The sequence below is a fragment of the Arabidopsis lyrata genome (assembly GCF_000004255.2).
Source record: "Arabidopsis lyrata subsp. lyrata unplaced genomic scaffold ARALYscaffold_7, whole genome shotgun sequence".
Lineage (NCBI taxonomy): Eukaryota > Viridiplantae > Streptophyta > Magnoliopsida > Brassicales > Brassicaceae > Arabidopsis > Arabidopsis lyrata.
The window spans coordinates 8,290,400-8,306,768 of NW_003302549.1; the positions used below are offsets into that span (position 1 = coordinate 8,290,400).

The window sequence follows — 16,369 nt, forward strand, 5'->3', positions numbered from 1 at the left end:
AGTTTGGAAGAACATGAGCGAGAACTCTTCGATTACCGTGGATCAGCCAACAAGGTCTATTTTCTTCTTCTTTTTCTTATTTACAATTTATGTTTTCTCGAATTAATCAATCTTAGAATCTGGAATCTAAGGCAATGAGCTCTTATTCTTCTATCATCACAGACAAAATGGTATTGTCCGAGGAGGGCAGGTGATTCCATTGGCTAATATGCGTCCTCGTAAGTATATTCCCAATCTTCAAAATTAGGGTTTCTTTTAGGGATCTTGAATCTGTCATTTTCATCTCTTTGTAGTGTCACCACCCACTGCACGCAGAATCATAGTGATCCCGAATCGAGCCGTAAGTATTTTCTTTTCCTCCATTAGTTTCACTTCTCTTCGTGAGTTTTCTAAAAGAGATGTCTTGAACCTCGAACAACAGGACATTGTCAGTGTACTGGCATATATTTCTAGGATCTCTCGTCAGGCAGTCTACATCTTGTCAGGGAGGGGATACGTTTCACAAGCCTCCTTGTTATCGTTACCATCCCGAGAAAACCGCATGGTTAGTGTTTAGTCGCAATTCAATCAGTAGAAGCTTTTTTAATTTCCAATTGTTTCTCTGATTTTGTTTGGCTATGTATAGGGTCGTGGGATTATTCTTTACTTGAGTGGATGGTTCCAACCGATGCTCACAGATGTAGGTCTTGCTGTACAATCTAGTCGCCCCAACGGAATACTCCATGTCTCCCTTTCAGGTGTTTCACAAAGTGTTGCTATAGCAAATCAGCTTATTGCTTTCGGAGATGTTGAGGTGTTGACTCTTTTTACCATTATATATCTCAATAGATTCATTTATACCAAAACTTCTCAATGCTACTTGAAATACATATGTAGGTGGATGTTATTTTTGTTTGCGGACCGGGGACATTATTTACCCCGGATGCACCAGGTGGACCGAGAGAACGGGTACGAGTTAATGCAGTACCAGTAGCACAAGCACCCGCTGAGTAATAGATACACCAGAAAAGTTTACCTAGATATGGCTTATTACTTGCAGAATGATATAAAAAAAAATAGTGTTTGCTTTCTCATATTTGACTAATAAATCAATAAAACAATAGTATTACCTTGTTGTTGAGATGAGATGTGTGGTATGGGAGATTAATACGGTTGATGACTTGTCAATCTTTGTCACCAATAACTTGGGAAAGTTACGTTGAATGCTTTTGCTAGATTTCAATACTGTTTTGATTGGATTCTTAGAGCAGTTTAACAGATCAACCTGCATTTCATTAGAATTAAAATCTAAAACATAGGATATAGTATTCATACCAAATTAACAATAGGATCTTACGGAAGCAAAAGGAACTATATATATGCTACATAGGAGATTTTCAGAATATTGATTACAGAACAAGTTTTCTAGTGTACAATAATAAACCTGGAAAAAAAAAAGATTGTTTCATAATGGGATTTTAGACTCCTGTAGTCTTGTTAATATTTCAAACCCAATGGTAATATCAAATTCTTGAAAAATGACCTTTACAATGCTAGTCAAGGAAAAATAAATAGATGGCTGCTCCCTGATTTTTGATCAAACAGAACTTTCAATCATTGACATTATTACGTCACTTATTATTTGCTGGCAGTGCTCTCATTTATGTCTAAGGGCTTATGATCTCTCCTTACATGAAGCTACTATCTTCGCTTGGCAAATTGTCATTTATCGAAGTTCACATCCCAACGTGATTTCTTTCTATATGAATATGAAATTTTATTCAATAAAAAACAAAATAAAAAAAAAACCGTTTTTACAACCATGTGTTACTGCGGGTTTGAAGCTTCATAATTACATCTCTTGGACAATGATTTGACCTTGTTTACTGGTTTCATAGAAGACAAACTATTACGCACGATCAATCAGTTTCACAATTGTTGTTGTGTGGTATTCGCCATGACGCCGCTTGTTTATTTTCCTCCAGATGCGAGATTGGAAGACATACCTCTGGAGATAAAGCTTAATATTGTCGAGCCTTGTGTCGCTTTGTATGCTGATAAGTGATGAGTTCGTTCTATTCCTTTGAGAAAGCGTTTCCTAACAATCTCGATGCCAATCTTTCCAAAATCTGAACTGAGAAATTGGCAATCAATGAATAGGTTTTTTCTTGATTCCTCTTGATGACCACAAAGAGCACAGTCAGTTCTCAACCCCCTGTTCCACCTCCGCATTCGATCCCCTGTTGTCAAGCCATTATGAAATATTTATTTTTTTTATTTCAAAAGAGAGAATCTTCCTTCCAACAAGATAAACTGAGCCTCTACAGCGACCTTCTCCTACGTAGCTCCTAGTTGTCAATTTTTTGGTTTATTTATAAAGCAAATCCATTATCAAAAAAAAAGGATGTGTGTTGTTTTGATAATCCGAAGTTCCGAAATACATAATTATATATACGTAAATATAATTGCATAGTAACAACAAAACCACATAAAGTTATATTATTCGAAAATATCAAAATCACACAATTTCATTCAGCACAAAACAATTCATTGGTCGGTTTTCTTACAAATCGATCCCATAAAATAATCATTATTATTTATTACTACCACACACATGATAAAATGCATGTAGACTAAAATTTTGAAAGTACTTAAAAGTGTTAACAGCAATTAAAGTTATTCTAGAGAACTATATCTATATGACGAAAAAAAGAGAGAACTATATATCTATATAAAATAAAATAAAAGACTTGCGTGATAAAAAAATTTAGCTTATGAAGTGGAATTTTCTAGAGATTATGATACAATAAATAAGCTATTTTCTAAATTTGGAATATATAAATAGTTCTTCTTTTTCCCCTTTCTAACAAAGTGAAACAACTTAAATAAACCCTAAGATATAAAGTATTCTTTAAATTTCTCTTAAGTTTCTTTTTATTTTATTTTTCTCAATACTAAAAACTTTATTCGCTTGATTTCTTTCAGATATTTTCAGATATTACAATTTTGGAATAATGCTAAGCACAATCAAAGTTTATTTACATCCAGGGCCTCCATAAATAATAAGATGACCTACATGTGTAAAAAACGTCTCTGTTGCATCTCTCACTTTATAACAACTGTCTGAATACCTCTCAGTGTTTTTCACAGTTTTGTCAGTATTATAATTTTCGTCCACAGTCGTGATCAAACGGACATATGAGTCTACTATGGGGCTCCCCTTCGGATAATGACTATTGCCCATTGGAGGATTTGGAGGCGAAGGACTATAGACTTCACCACCCCATTCTACTCTTGTACCAGAACTTTCTTTGAATCTGCTTGATGGCCAAAACCCAATTTCTTCCCAAGAGGTGCCCATTAACAACCACCAATTTCCATTGATTTTGTCCTATACACAACAAAATGCACATAAAAAAAAAAAACCAAAAAGCTTGCCATACCTACCTTTACCTGACTCCTATGTGTACGTTTTAAAATCTAATATGAAAACCGAAAGAAAAAAAGAGTTATATGTATTGGATGGAATACAAACAGGGGACAGATCCATGTTATAGATTGTGGGTGCACCTTCCACCACTTAAATAGATATAACTAAAATTTTATCATTAGACAAATGAATAAAAGTGGTAAAATGGTTCAAATGCTTTTGAATAATGATGGAGGTAGGGTGTTCGATTCCTTCTGAATACCATTTTGCCTCCACAAAGTTTTTTTGATGGATCCGCCCGAAGATACAAGTATTCTAACACTAAATTTTCAATACTCATATATTCATATGTTCATATTTGCATGCATCTACAGATTACTATTCGTACTATACTCAAACGTTCTTGAATACTTGAAACCTATAGAGTTATGTGAGTAATAGTTGGAAAAGAACTGACCTTCATTATAGCAAAGTCAATACTTTTTTGTTCGGCAAGTAGACCAGGAGTAAAATCTTCACTAACTAGTATCATTCCGGATCCGTCCGGACAGAAGAGATTATAACACTCATGTCCTCCCGCCTGAATCAAACCATATAACATGTGACGATATATCATTGCATGATTTATCAATTATGCATAATTCGTATATATGGTATTAAAATGTAAAACAAGATCTAGCCCGCTCACATTTGTAAATACGAATAGCCGAGAGTTGAAGTCATGGTATAATTGCGGGTGTACCTGAATAGAAAATATGATTCATATACATTAATCATAGAAAAAGATACACTATATTACATCGAGTATAAAAATAGCGGATCTAAATTAATTGACTTACGATCCAACCAACTTGGATGAATTCATTTCCAATTTGAAAATGCATCCGACTAGCACTGAATTGCATAGGTCCAACCGAAGGAATGAATGTATTAATATTCATAGACGCACCATTATAACTCTTTGGTTTCCCTTTAGTAGTACGCACCACAGCAAACTGAATAGTGAATACAATGTTGAGAAAACTAACATTGTGATATGGTTAAATTGTAATGCTTAAAAATTAGAATCAAATCTTATAAATTGGTATTAGTAATTTGAGTTAATAGAAATCATTATTTTTTATGTATTCAAATATAATTGTATCAGATTTTTTTTTTTCCGTCAAAGTATATAATTATATCAGATAATAGATGATATTAAATTATAAATTACAATATATAATTACTTATGTATCCTAATATATCATCTACCATATATATACTCTCCACGAACCATTAATCAAAATTTTCACGTGTTTGTAAAAAGCTATATATTATTAACATGTTTAAAATCTAACTACTTAAATATTGTGTACTTATCTAATTAAAAAAATATTTAATCATTATTTTAATTAATAATTATGTGCAAACATATTCATCTATAATTTCAGCTTTCTACCAATCTCATTATTTCGAAGTTCTATTATATATGTTTAACGTTTCTTACTCATAAGATAAAAACTTAAAGAAAGTACTTACATGATGATTATCAATAGAAGATGTAGGTTTGTAGGTTTTGCCCCACGAACTTTGCGGATTAGAATTATCGCTATCGATGGATTTTATTTTCAAAAGAGCATCTTTAGTGACTCGAAGTATAGGAACGGTACCAATAGGACAACCTACACCATTCTCCCAAAAGTAACCAAATGTTTTGTTACTATGTGTTTCTCTTTTCATTTTTGATCGTTCGAGGTGTGACATACGCATCTGGACATTGAAATCCAATAAAATTAATTAATTAGTAATACCATCATTGAATTTTTATAAAGGTACTCTTCTTAATTACTCTGCTAGAAAAAAAAAAGTAAATTGAAACTCAAAAGTACTTGTTTAAAATATCACTCGTTCTAATCAAAGTACCATTTAGAATTAGTTATACTTCATATTAAATATAAGCAGAAAATTTGGTCAATGTGTATCCAATAGCCATTTAAAAAGAAAAGGTAGTTTAGTTATTAGAGCGAAATTTACCATATGGCAATATGGAAGATTGCAATAAAGAAAATAACATTAATATTTGGATTTTTTATTTCTATTTTAGTTACTACGAGAAGCTTTACTTTTCTTTATGTAACATGTTATTTTGTTATATAAAGGCCTAATGTTTCAGATGGTAAATGATATTATTCAGTAATGTGTTATTTGATTATGTAGACGTCTAACTTATCACATGAAGCTCAAATCAAACTAAATCATCAACTCAAATTCTTAGATTCTAATCTCCAATCCAATGGATATATATACATATTACTCAAAAATTACTTATCTCGTAATAATTTATGAAACGATAAAATAATCAAAATATATATCAGTCATAATATTACCAATTTTCTAATTACCATATACTCCCTCTGTTTCACAAAGAGTGTCATTTTAGAGTTTTGCACACAGATTAAGAAAACATTAAATTTTTTGTTTTTTCTAAACAAAAACATCATTAACTATATACCTAAACATAATCTACCCAATAGTAAAACAATCTGCAGAATACTAATAGTCATAAAACATAAAAAATCATTAAATTTTGCATTGAAAACCTAAAACGACACTCTTTGTGAAACAAAAATAAAACCTTAAAACGACACTCTTTATGAAACGGAGGGAGTATTTTACATTGAGTACAAATCTTTTAAATATTAAGAAAATACATATTATCAATGTAATACCTTATAGTGAAATGTGTGGTTCTTCATGGATGGATGGTCAAGTCCTGGTTGTTTGTAGAAATCCACGCACCCATACCGTTCACCATTAATAGACTGCGGATTCATAAAAAAAAATATAGTATATGTTTTTATAATATTTATTAAGTGTTTCACGCATGATTTCATAACTTTTATTGTCTTTATATTTTATAGATCCAAGGATATTTAAGATAGGGATTCTAGTGGTATATATATTTGATAACACATTCAATTATTCCGTAAGTCTGTAACATGGTGAGAAGATAAACCTTTATGATTTTAACCGCAGGTTTGTTGATAAGCTTAAGTTTTTGCTCTATGTCAAGATCTTCATTACGTTCTAATGTCTTTGCTTCTTCGACAACGCCATGACAATAACTCATCAGAAAGGTATAACATATAATATAGCACGCCAAAATCATGTACATCACTGGAAGTGCACACCCCAATTTCATTTTCATCAAGCTGCGAACTAGAGAAATGAGATCATTAGTTTTTCTATATATAAATTATTATTGAGCTATAGTAGTTGGAGAAAGTTTTTTGAAGAAGTCATTTGGGATAATCACCTTCTCCTTATAAATGTAATATGTCTAAATGATTCATTAGAGTAGAGTATACATATTATATATAATTATTATATACAGTAAGACCCTTAGGATATGTAATTATGTTTCCTTAAATGATTCCAAACATAAATAATTTGTTATAGTATATATCTTTGGACCACACACAAGTCAAACAAAATTTCTTCTTAAATTAAGTAATTTCTATTAATACATTTAAGAGATTTACTGTTATCTTTGACTAATTAATTTTTACATGTCAAGGATGACATAATTATATGTGGACCATATATATGTCAAACATAATTTCTTTTTAAATTAAGTAATTTCCATCTTTCCATCTATGACATTATTGTTATTTTTGACGCTAACTTTCATACGATAGTGTTTGTACTTTTTCTAATCGGTTTAAACGGTGCACCTTTTTAATATTTTTTGTTCTTTTTAATATTTTTTGTTTTTTAAACAGGTTCGGATCCAAAAAGAATACAAATAGCCCGTTTGGACCCGTGGCCTTAAGGCCCACTTTAACATCACTAGTGACAACAAAACCACATAAACATATATTGCTCGACAATATCAAAATCACACAATTTCATCCAACACAAAACCTAACATTTCATTAGTTTTATTAGTCAGTTTTCTTACAAATCGATCCCATAAAATGAGCATTATTACTACCGCAAACATGCTGAAATGCATGTAGACTATTGAGCTTATTCGTGTAAGATATGACCTCAAATAATGGGGTAGTGAAATTAAACGTGACTTTGGGCTATAAGTTCAATCAAACACAAAATTAACTCTAAGTTCTACAAAATTTCTAATGTACTTAAGAGTGTAAACACCAATTAAACTTTTTCTAGAGAACTATATCTAAAAAAAATTGTCAGATAAAAAAATTAGGTAATGTGTAGTGGAATTTTTAAAAGATTATGATATAATAAACACGATATTTTCTAAACGTGGAACATAGAAATAGTTCTTCTTTCTTCCTCTTTCTAATACTGTAAAACAAGTTAAATAAAAATATCTGAAGATGTTCTTTTAATTTCTCTTAAGTTTCCTTTTCTTTTATTTTTTTCATACTAAGAAAGCTATTCTCATGCATTCTTTCAAGCATTTTCAGACATTACAGTTTTAGAATAATGCTAAGCACTATCGAAGTTCATTTACACTTCGGGCCTCCATAAACAATAAGATGACCTACATTTCTCCAAGTATCTTGCATATATATTGTATCACTCACTTTATAACAACTATTTGAAAATCTCTCTGTGTTTTTCACAAAATCGTCGGCATTATAATTTTCGTCCCAAGTCGTGATTAAACGGACATATGAGTCTAGTCTGGGGCTACCCTTCGGAAAATGACTATTACCCATCGGAGGACTTGGTGGCGAAGGGCTATAGACTTCACCACCCCATTCGACTCCTGTACCAAAACTTTCTTTGAACCTGCTTGCTGGCCAGAACCCAATGTGTTCCCATAAATAGCCGGTACCCATCAACAACCACCAATTCCCGTTGTCTTTGTCCTGTACTCAACAAAATCCACATTAAAAAAGGCAAAAATTATAGACAAAAAACTTGCTTGCCTTCCTTTACCCGACTCCTATTCAAACATGCAGTTACTTTTAATAATTGTTCTTAGCAATGTTTGGATACTCAAATTTTAAATATCAGCAACAAAAACTTGGGGAACCGCGGATCTCATTTTTGTTAAACTATATTTGACAAAAATCTTCATTGAATTTAATTTTTGAATTATTTTTATACAAAGTAAGAGAAATTAAGAAATTATTTATCTGTAAAAATATTTTTAAAATCTAATACGAAAATATATATATATATATATATATATATTGGATGGGATACAAATACCCTAACACTAAATTTTCAGTACCCATATCCATATTCATCTCCATGCATCTACATATTACTATATGTACCATACTCAAACGTTCTTGAATACCTGAAACATGCAGAGTTATGTCTATAATAGTTGGAAAAGAATTGACCTTGATTATGGCGAAGTTTAAATCCCTGTGCTCGGTAAGTCGGCCAGGAATAAGATCTTGACTGACTAGTATCATTCCGGATCCGTCTGGACATAAGAGATTATAACACTCATGTCCTCCCGCCTGAATCAAACCATATAACATGTGACGATAAATCATTGATTTATCAACTATGCATAATTCGTATATATTGTCTAAATATTTAAACCAAGATCTAGCCCGCTCACACTTGTAAATACGTATAGCCGAGAGTTGAAGTCGTGGTATAATTGTGGGTGTACCTAAAATGAATGAAAAATAAGATTTATATACATTAATCATAGAAAAGGATATACCATAATACATCGAGTATAAAAAATAGCGGATTTAAATTAATTGACTTACAGTCCAACCGACATGGATGAATTCATTTCCAATTTGAAAATGCATACGAGTAGAGCTGAACTGCATAGGTCCAACTGAAGGATTGAATGCATTACTATTCATATACGCTCCATTGTAACGCCTTGGTTTTCCTTTAGTAGTCCGTACCACAGCAAACTGAATACAATGGTTGAGAAAACTAACATTAGTAGCCCACTAATCTCTTTATTGCAACGCTTTATTTTATGTAGTAAATCTCTATAAATTAAAAATATCAGGACTATGAAATTCTATTAATTTATAGAGGTACTAATTTATCGTCAATTAATAATTTATAGAGAGATTTGACTAATTTCATAATTTATCGAAACTTATATGTCTAAAAAGAAGTTTTTCGTTATGACCAATATATTTCTAGAACTAATTACAAATAAATAAAAAAAACAATTACTATGTCTAGAAAACAACAAAAAAAAAATTCGATGGTGTAAAAATACTGGAAATAAACTTTAAAAAGAATTAATGCAATTTATAAAAAAAATAGTAGAGTCATATTTCACTAAATTTTCTTAGATAACATATAAATATATATATATAGAAGTTTATACAATTATTAATTTTGCATATTGATCATATAGGATTTTCAAAAAAAAAAATATTATTTTATTATTTTATCGAATTGTATAAAATATTATATTGGTCCAACTAGGGACCAGAAAAATTTATTCATATATAGTAATTATTAATTTACCGAATAATTATTTATAGAGGTTTTTTGTATGTTTGACATTTCTTACTCGAAAAATAAATATCAAAAGAAAGCACTTACATGATGATGACCTCCATTAGAAGAAGTAGATTTATAGGTTTTGCTCCATGAACTTTGCGGATTAGAATTATCGCCATATAAGGATTTCATTTTCAAAAGAGCGTCTTTGGTGACTTGAAGTATAGGAACTGTACCAATAGGACAACCCACACCATTCTCCCAAAAGTGGCCAAATGTTTTGTTACTATGTGTCTGTCTTTTAATTTTTAATCCTTCTGGGTATGACGTCAAACGCATCTATACATTAGAATCCAATATAAATTAATAAATTAGTCGAACCAAAATTGAATTTTATTTTATTTTAATAAATGTACGTTTCTTAAAGTAACCTACAAGAATATTCATATTATTACTGCAATATACCTTATGGTGAAATGTGTGGTTTTTCATGGATGGGTGGTCAAGTCCTGATTGTTTGTAGAAATCCACGCATCCATACCTTTCACCACTAATAGACTGTGGATTCATAAATAAGAAAATATATTATATGTTTTTATAATATTTTGGAAGTGTTTCACGCATGGTTTTCATATCTTTTATCGTGTTTATACAGATCCAAGGTTACTTAGGATAAGGATTTTGATGTTAGAAATATTTAGTAAACACATTCAACTATTCTATAACATGGTGAGAGAGTAAACCTTTATGATTTTAACGGCGGGTTTGTTGAAAAGCTTAAGTTTTTGCTCTATTTCAAGATCTTCTTTACTTTTTAATGTCTTTGTTTCTTCTACAACGCCATGGCAATGACTCATTAGAAGGCTACAACATATAATATAACATGCCAAAATCATGCACATCACTCGAAATGCACACCCCAATTTCATTTTCATCAACCTGCGAACTAGAGAAATGAGATCATTAGTTTTTCTTATATATATACAATTGTTATTGAGATATAGTATTTGGAGAAAGATCTGAAGAATTCATTTGGGATAATCACCTTCTCCGGTTCTCCCTATAAATGTGATATGCCTGAATGATTCATTGAAGTAGAGTATACACACATATATATATATATATATATATGTGTGTGTTGTACACCTAGTTAGGAGTTAGTAAAAATAATTAAATACTTTGGTATAATAGTATATATATATATATATATATATATATATATATATATATCTTTGAACCATACATAAGTCAAACAAAATATCTTCTTAAATTAAGTTTCCTTAAATCCCTTCAAAATATCTTCTTAAATTAAGTTTCCTTAAATCCCTTCAAACATATATATATATATATATATCTTTGAACCATACACAAGTCAAACAAAATTTCTTCTGAAATTAACTACTTGCATCAATACATTTAAGAGATTGGTTGTTATCTTTGACGTCTAATTAACTTTAACAAGTGAAGAATAGCATAATTATTTGTGGACTATACACAAGTCAAACATAATTTCTTCTTAAATGAAGTAACTTCAATGATACATTTATGACATTTATTGGTATCTTTGACGCTAATTTTACACGAGTGTGGCATAATATTAATTTGTACAATGTTTCTAAAAAAAAATCTGAAAATGATAATTTTAGTTAAGTATTTGTATTAAATTTATATGAGATTGAAGATCGTAAAATTTTATCTTGCATTTAAATACCTTTATAAATAAATTAAAATAAAATAAAAAAATTATTATAAATAAAATGATGCGACATAATCAGAATGACAAATGAAACAATAATAATAATAATAATCATCATCATCATATGAAAGCTTTAGAAATTCATAATTTTTGTACTGATATTATCAAATAAATCAATGAAAACTAATATATGTGTTGATTATTTTAAGGGCTTTGTGCAAACTTCCAAACAATTTTTTTTGCAAGTTAACCCTCCAACTAGAAAATATGCAGGTCAATACCACCAATTCAAAAATCACATGCAATATAACCCTCAACAGTATATAGATTTTGCAAACCGTGTATTTCCGTATATAAGTTATCAAAACTATCGTCGTTTTGGATACTTTTAAAGAAGAAAAAAAATAATGTTGAAACTGAGTTTCAAAACACTAGACCTCTGCTTTTAAATTGCATACATACTACCACTTGTGCCGCTACAATTTTAGATATCTTTCTAACATGTATATATACACGTCTCATGTTGAAACCTCTTCGCGTTAGATTCTACCGGAGAAATCAAATGGTCGGGAACGAATAAATATTCTTGATAAGGATGATGGTGATGATCAGAAATTGATGAGATTTTTTTTAATCAGGAAATGGTTCTGATCCGTCCCGAGAATTAAACCTGAACTAAAATACTCCATTGGAGATGATGAAGGAGCCATCCATTGCTGGTTTGTGATAATTAGATCTGAACGGGAGACGAACTGTGGTTATGATCTCTCTCTCTCTTTCGTCTCTTTACCTGTTCTCTCTCTAGATCTGTTGTAATTCTCACGATCTCTCTATATTTTACTCTTTCTTTCTCATTTGTGTTCACTTGTTCTAGAGAGAAAACAAGAACACATTTACTTTAATCTTCTACATTGATAATTGCTTGGATGATTTTACACAACACAAACAAGACCACGTGTCATTGTCCCAATCAAAAGGACTACTACCAAAGAGGATCTGATAAAGTTAAAAACTTTAATGGTTCGATTATACATTCTCAAACCAATGCAAACCGGGATTGAATATTCACAGATTACATAAGATCATTCAGCTAGCTAGACCAAGTACTTGGCATTGAGCTTAAATTTAGTTACTCTACACCATAAACATTTGGAACTTAAAAAAAAAATTTAGAAGAATATATCGAATTCGTGTCTATATTATATGGTATACCATGCATAATTCGTTTGTTATACTATGCAACTTATCTCTTTATGCTTCATATTTAGAGATGGCTGCAAAAGAAAAATAAGTAGTAGGAAACAACTTTGAACAAAGCGAAAGAGTTTATATACGTGACATTCTCTTTTTTTTTTTTTCCACATACGTAGACATTCTCAGGAGCTAAGAGAACTACGTACTTATTAATTATAGAGTGATAGTAAATTATTGTTTGCTTGCCTTATTTGACTGATGCCACAAAGTAGTTAATTCGATTAAAACAAATTGATTGATTGTTATGACATTTTTATTACAACTCGATGCTGAGAGGAGAGATATGGTCAATGACTTTTCCATCTTTGGAAAGGGAGTCCCATTTGGATTGAAGTAGCCAGTCCAAAGACCTTAATTAGTGGACCGAAAGATGTCCAATAATCAAACCAGAAGTTCGCCAAATTACCATTGAAATACTTACACAACATGTAATAAGTGAACAACCTTATTCAAATCTAGCTTGGTGTGAAAACATTTGATATATAACTAAACTTTCATACTAGATCGAAGTTCACTGACTTAGATTTACTGAGTTCACTGACTTAGATTTAACTACGAGTACGAAATTCGATTGTGTGATGGAATTAACAAATCTGAACATGATAAATCTTATAAAAACTATAATTTGTTTTTCAAACAGTAACTTAAAAAGACAAAATTAAAGTAGTTTCTACCAATTATCCAAGTTTTTCTTTGTCATCACCAATTATATATTGTTCTTTGCTAAGATCACCAATTATATATGTATTTATGATACTAGCATACGATGAAATTTATATTAAATAGTTTTAAAAAATAAAATAAAAATTTTATAAATAGACACATATATTGTTAATACGAAAAACGTCCATATAGGTCGGTGGTCTTTCTAAGCTTTTATTAAATATTTCGGATACTTGCAAGAATGAGCTCAGCTACTATGACTGCAAGTACCGACTATGAGGATGGTGTCAAACATATTTTCAAAATGAAAGCTCATTTTTGCGTATGTGCCCTTAGAGGATCCTTAACTCGTGTCAAATTTGGATTACATTTTCTTTACAAAAAAAAAAAAAGATTAATTAAAGAAAATAATCCTTTGACTTCTTGGTTAAATCCACAGATTGTAGATGCATAGAGAGGAAGACGACAAAAATAGAAGATAAGTCCGTAGAAAATGAAAACGTGATGGCCACATGGTGGCAATTAAAAGTCATACTAAAACAGTTCTAAGGACCTAGACAAAATATCGACTTGCGTAAGTATCATGGTCACATAAGTTTCGAAGAAAAGTAAGCAATACAAATAAAATCTAAATCGTTAACTACATCCCCAAGAAATATAAAACGTATCATGGATGTGTGCATGTGTCATTATGTATGTACGTATATGTTTTGCGTTGGAAATGTCATGATTGAAGTTGTTCCGAAAGTAAAGCCAGGTTTAATTCACTCGCTAGAAAATCGCCGACGGGAGTATATAAATGTATCTATTGATGTCAATATAATACAAATGCGAGATCTTTGTTATGAGCAGTACTTAATCTTCTTTTATTAATAAGATGAAACATACTTCGATTTATTCATAGCAATTCGTACATCGTAATTATTAATCATACCGTATTGATATTATTGGCTTTTGCTCTTATGATATTATAGCATGTAAGCATGTTGATGATAATCATTTTCATTTACGGACAGAAAATAACATTGTAGTTGGTTCCGGCTGGGCAAGTGAAGAGGCTTGTAGGATCATCCTTCGGGTAACTATAGGCGTCTGGACAACGTTGCTTGAAGAACCTAGAGAGTGGGGTCGGTCCACAATTACCGGAGTTGCAACAGTGTTCCTCCGTCTTCAACACCGGACATGGTCCGTTGCAAGCACCGTCCATTCGTAGTTGGCTAGGACATTGTCCTATAATATCTCCGGTACACCTGAAAAAAAAAATATTAATATTTCACAACAATAACAAATATAGTTTGTATAGTTATTCTTTTGTGTTGAAATTCGATTTACCTAATAACGCGACTGCATTGTCCTGATGCGGAACTGAATTGCATCGGAATATTGAATCCATCGATCACCGAAATATCGATGAAATCTTGGTTTGCAAATTGTGCGAGAGCATATTCTGCCAAGGTATTTGGTGCTCGTCCATAAGATTTGCATTCTAGGAGGCCATTACAGTCACCAGTCTGGCAACTACCTCTTCCTGAGGCATCAAAGTTGCAGTTAGTGCGGCCCCAAATCCGAGCCTGGATGGTACCTGGATCAGCAGGAACGGTCCATGTTTCGCCTCGGTTGAGTCGCCTCCCACCGCCAGGTTTCCCCGGAGCATATGTGGCAGCCCAAACAACATATGGACAATTGTTTCTCACAGTAATTGTAGCCGCATCGGCTGATATCACAAAGCATAGTGTCACAAATGTAAAGAAGAAGAATATGAGAATAGTTTTAGAATAAGCCATTTTTTAAGTACTCTATACAGGCCCGGCCCGTCTATAAAGCAAGCAAAGCATTTGCTTTAGGCCACACAATATAAATAAAATTTGAGGGCCACAGTTACGATAGTGTTAGGTTGGTAAAGTGGTTATGTAGGTCTGCAGATTGTGTGAGGTTTCAGGGTTCGAGTCAACTCTCAGTTTCTCACGCTTCTATTCTTTTTTTGGTTAATATTTTTTCACTTTCCTGTATTTCTTTTTTCCATAATTATCTTTTTATTCTTCTTCTCTTCATAGTAGTTTCCTTTACTTTATCTATACATTTTGTTTGCTTGATAAAGTCATACACCTTTATAAACAAACCTAAAATCATAACAATAAATTTGGAATAATTCGGTGGTTCACTTCAATTTTTTCTATCTCTTAGAAAATCGCTCTCCCTTCTCTTTTCTTCTAGACAAATCTGCCGCTTAATTAACGTTTTTGTCTCCGACCAGCGTGTGTGAGCCACCACATTCGTGGCGTCGGTTCGACTTTTGGCTTACGCTTAGTTAATTAGCTTTATTTTCATGTTTTACGTTGTTAACATATTTAATAACGTTTTTCATCAACTATATTTAATGATTTTTAACATTTTTTCCAGTGGTTTAATATTAAATTTTATCGTTAGTTATTTATATAAGAAGACCACATTTTTAAAATATGCTTTAGGCCACCTACAGGCTAGGACCGGCCCAGACTCTATAGGGCTTGCTCTCTGCTAAATGGTGTTCTGGTGTTTATATAGAAATGTCAACAAAGGGTTAATATTGTAATTTAGTAGATAACGATTATATATGGTGGAAACTTTATGGATTTGCCATGATTTAAACTTTGAAAGACATCGTTAATAAGCTGGACTAGCTAGTACAGTTTTTCTTATAAGATATTAGGCAGCAAAGAATTTTCATATTCAGGAAAAACAATCAGAGAAAATGACAAAAAGATAGACCTCGGTTGTTGTTAGACCTCCTAATAAAATATTTTTAACTCTCTAAGATATTTATTTTTAAGATAGAAACTGAATCTCTTAACAACAATACAAAATAGTTAGACCTCGGTTGTTGTCGCAGACACATAGTCACATATATTATGTGTACGTAATCCGTTATTCAAGTGTTCTCGAGAAAGATGATCCACACATCAAAC

At 31.5% G+C, this 16,369-nt stretch overlaps 3 protein-coding genes across 3 annotated transcripts; all 3 read right to left on the minus strand.

The window, feature by feature from the left end:
* Nucleotides 1-2,737: 2,737 nt before the first annotated feature.
* LOC9303805 lies at nucleotides 2,738-6,774 on the minus strand. The gene is made up of 7 exons (XM_021018193.1): nucleotides 6,405-6,774; nucleotides 6,118-6,210; nucleotides 4,928-5,158; nucleotides 4,249-4,404; nucleotides 4,098-4,151; nucleotides 3,867-3,989; nucleotides 2,738-3,370 (listed from the first exon to the last, which is right to left on the minus strand). The coding sequence occupies exons 1-7, from the start codon at nucleotides 6,594-6,596 to the stop codon at nucleotides 3,014-3,016; spliced, it is 1,206 nt and encodes a 401-aa protein (XP_020873852.1). The 5' UTR covers nucleotides 6,597-6,774; the 3' UTR covers nucleotides 2,738-3,013.
* A 965-nt stretch (nucleotides 6,775-7,739) lies between these two features.
* Nucleotides 7,740-10,879, minus strand: LOC110226423. The gene is made up of 8 exons (XM_021018190.1): nucleotides 10,857-10,879; nucleotides 10,555-10,757; nucleotides 10,277-10,369; nucleotides 9,914-10,150; nucleotides 9,106-9,261; nucleotides 8,949-9,002; nucleotides 8,722-8,844; nucleotides 7,740-8,238 (listed from the first exon to the last, which is right to left on the minus strand). Exons 2-8 carry the CDS (start codon nucleotides 10,744-10,746, stop codon nucleotides 7,870-7,872), a joined length of 1,224 nt encoding a protein of 407 aa, XP_020873849.1. The 5' UTR covers nucleotides 10,747-10,757; nucleotides 10,857-10,879; the 3' UTR covers nucleotides 7,740-7,869.
* A 3,295-nt stretch (nucleotides 10,880-14,174) lies between these two features.
* Nucleotides 14,175-15,774, minus strand: LOC9305862 (protein P21). The gene is made up of 2 exons (XM_002869745.2): nucleotides 14,757-15,774; nucleotides 14,175-14,674 (listed from the first exon to the last, which is right to left on the minus strand). Exons 1-2 carry the CDS (start codon nucleotides 15,206-15,208, stop codon nucleotides 14,431-14,433), a joined length of 696 nt encoding a protein of 231 aa, XP_002869791.1. The 5' UTR covers nucleotides 15,209-15,774; the 3' UTR covers nucleotides 14,175-14,430.
* Nucleotides 15,775-16,369: the final 595 nt, after the last annotated feature.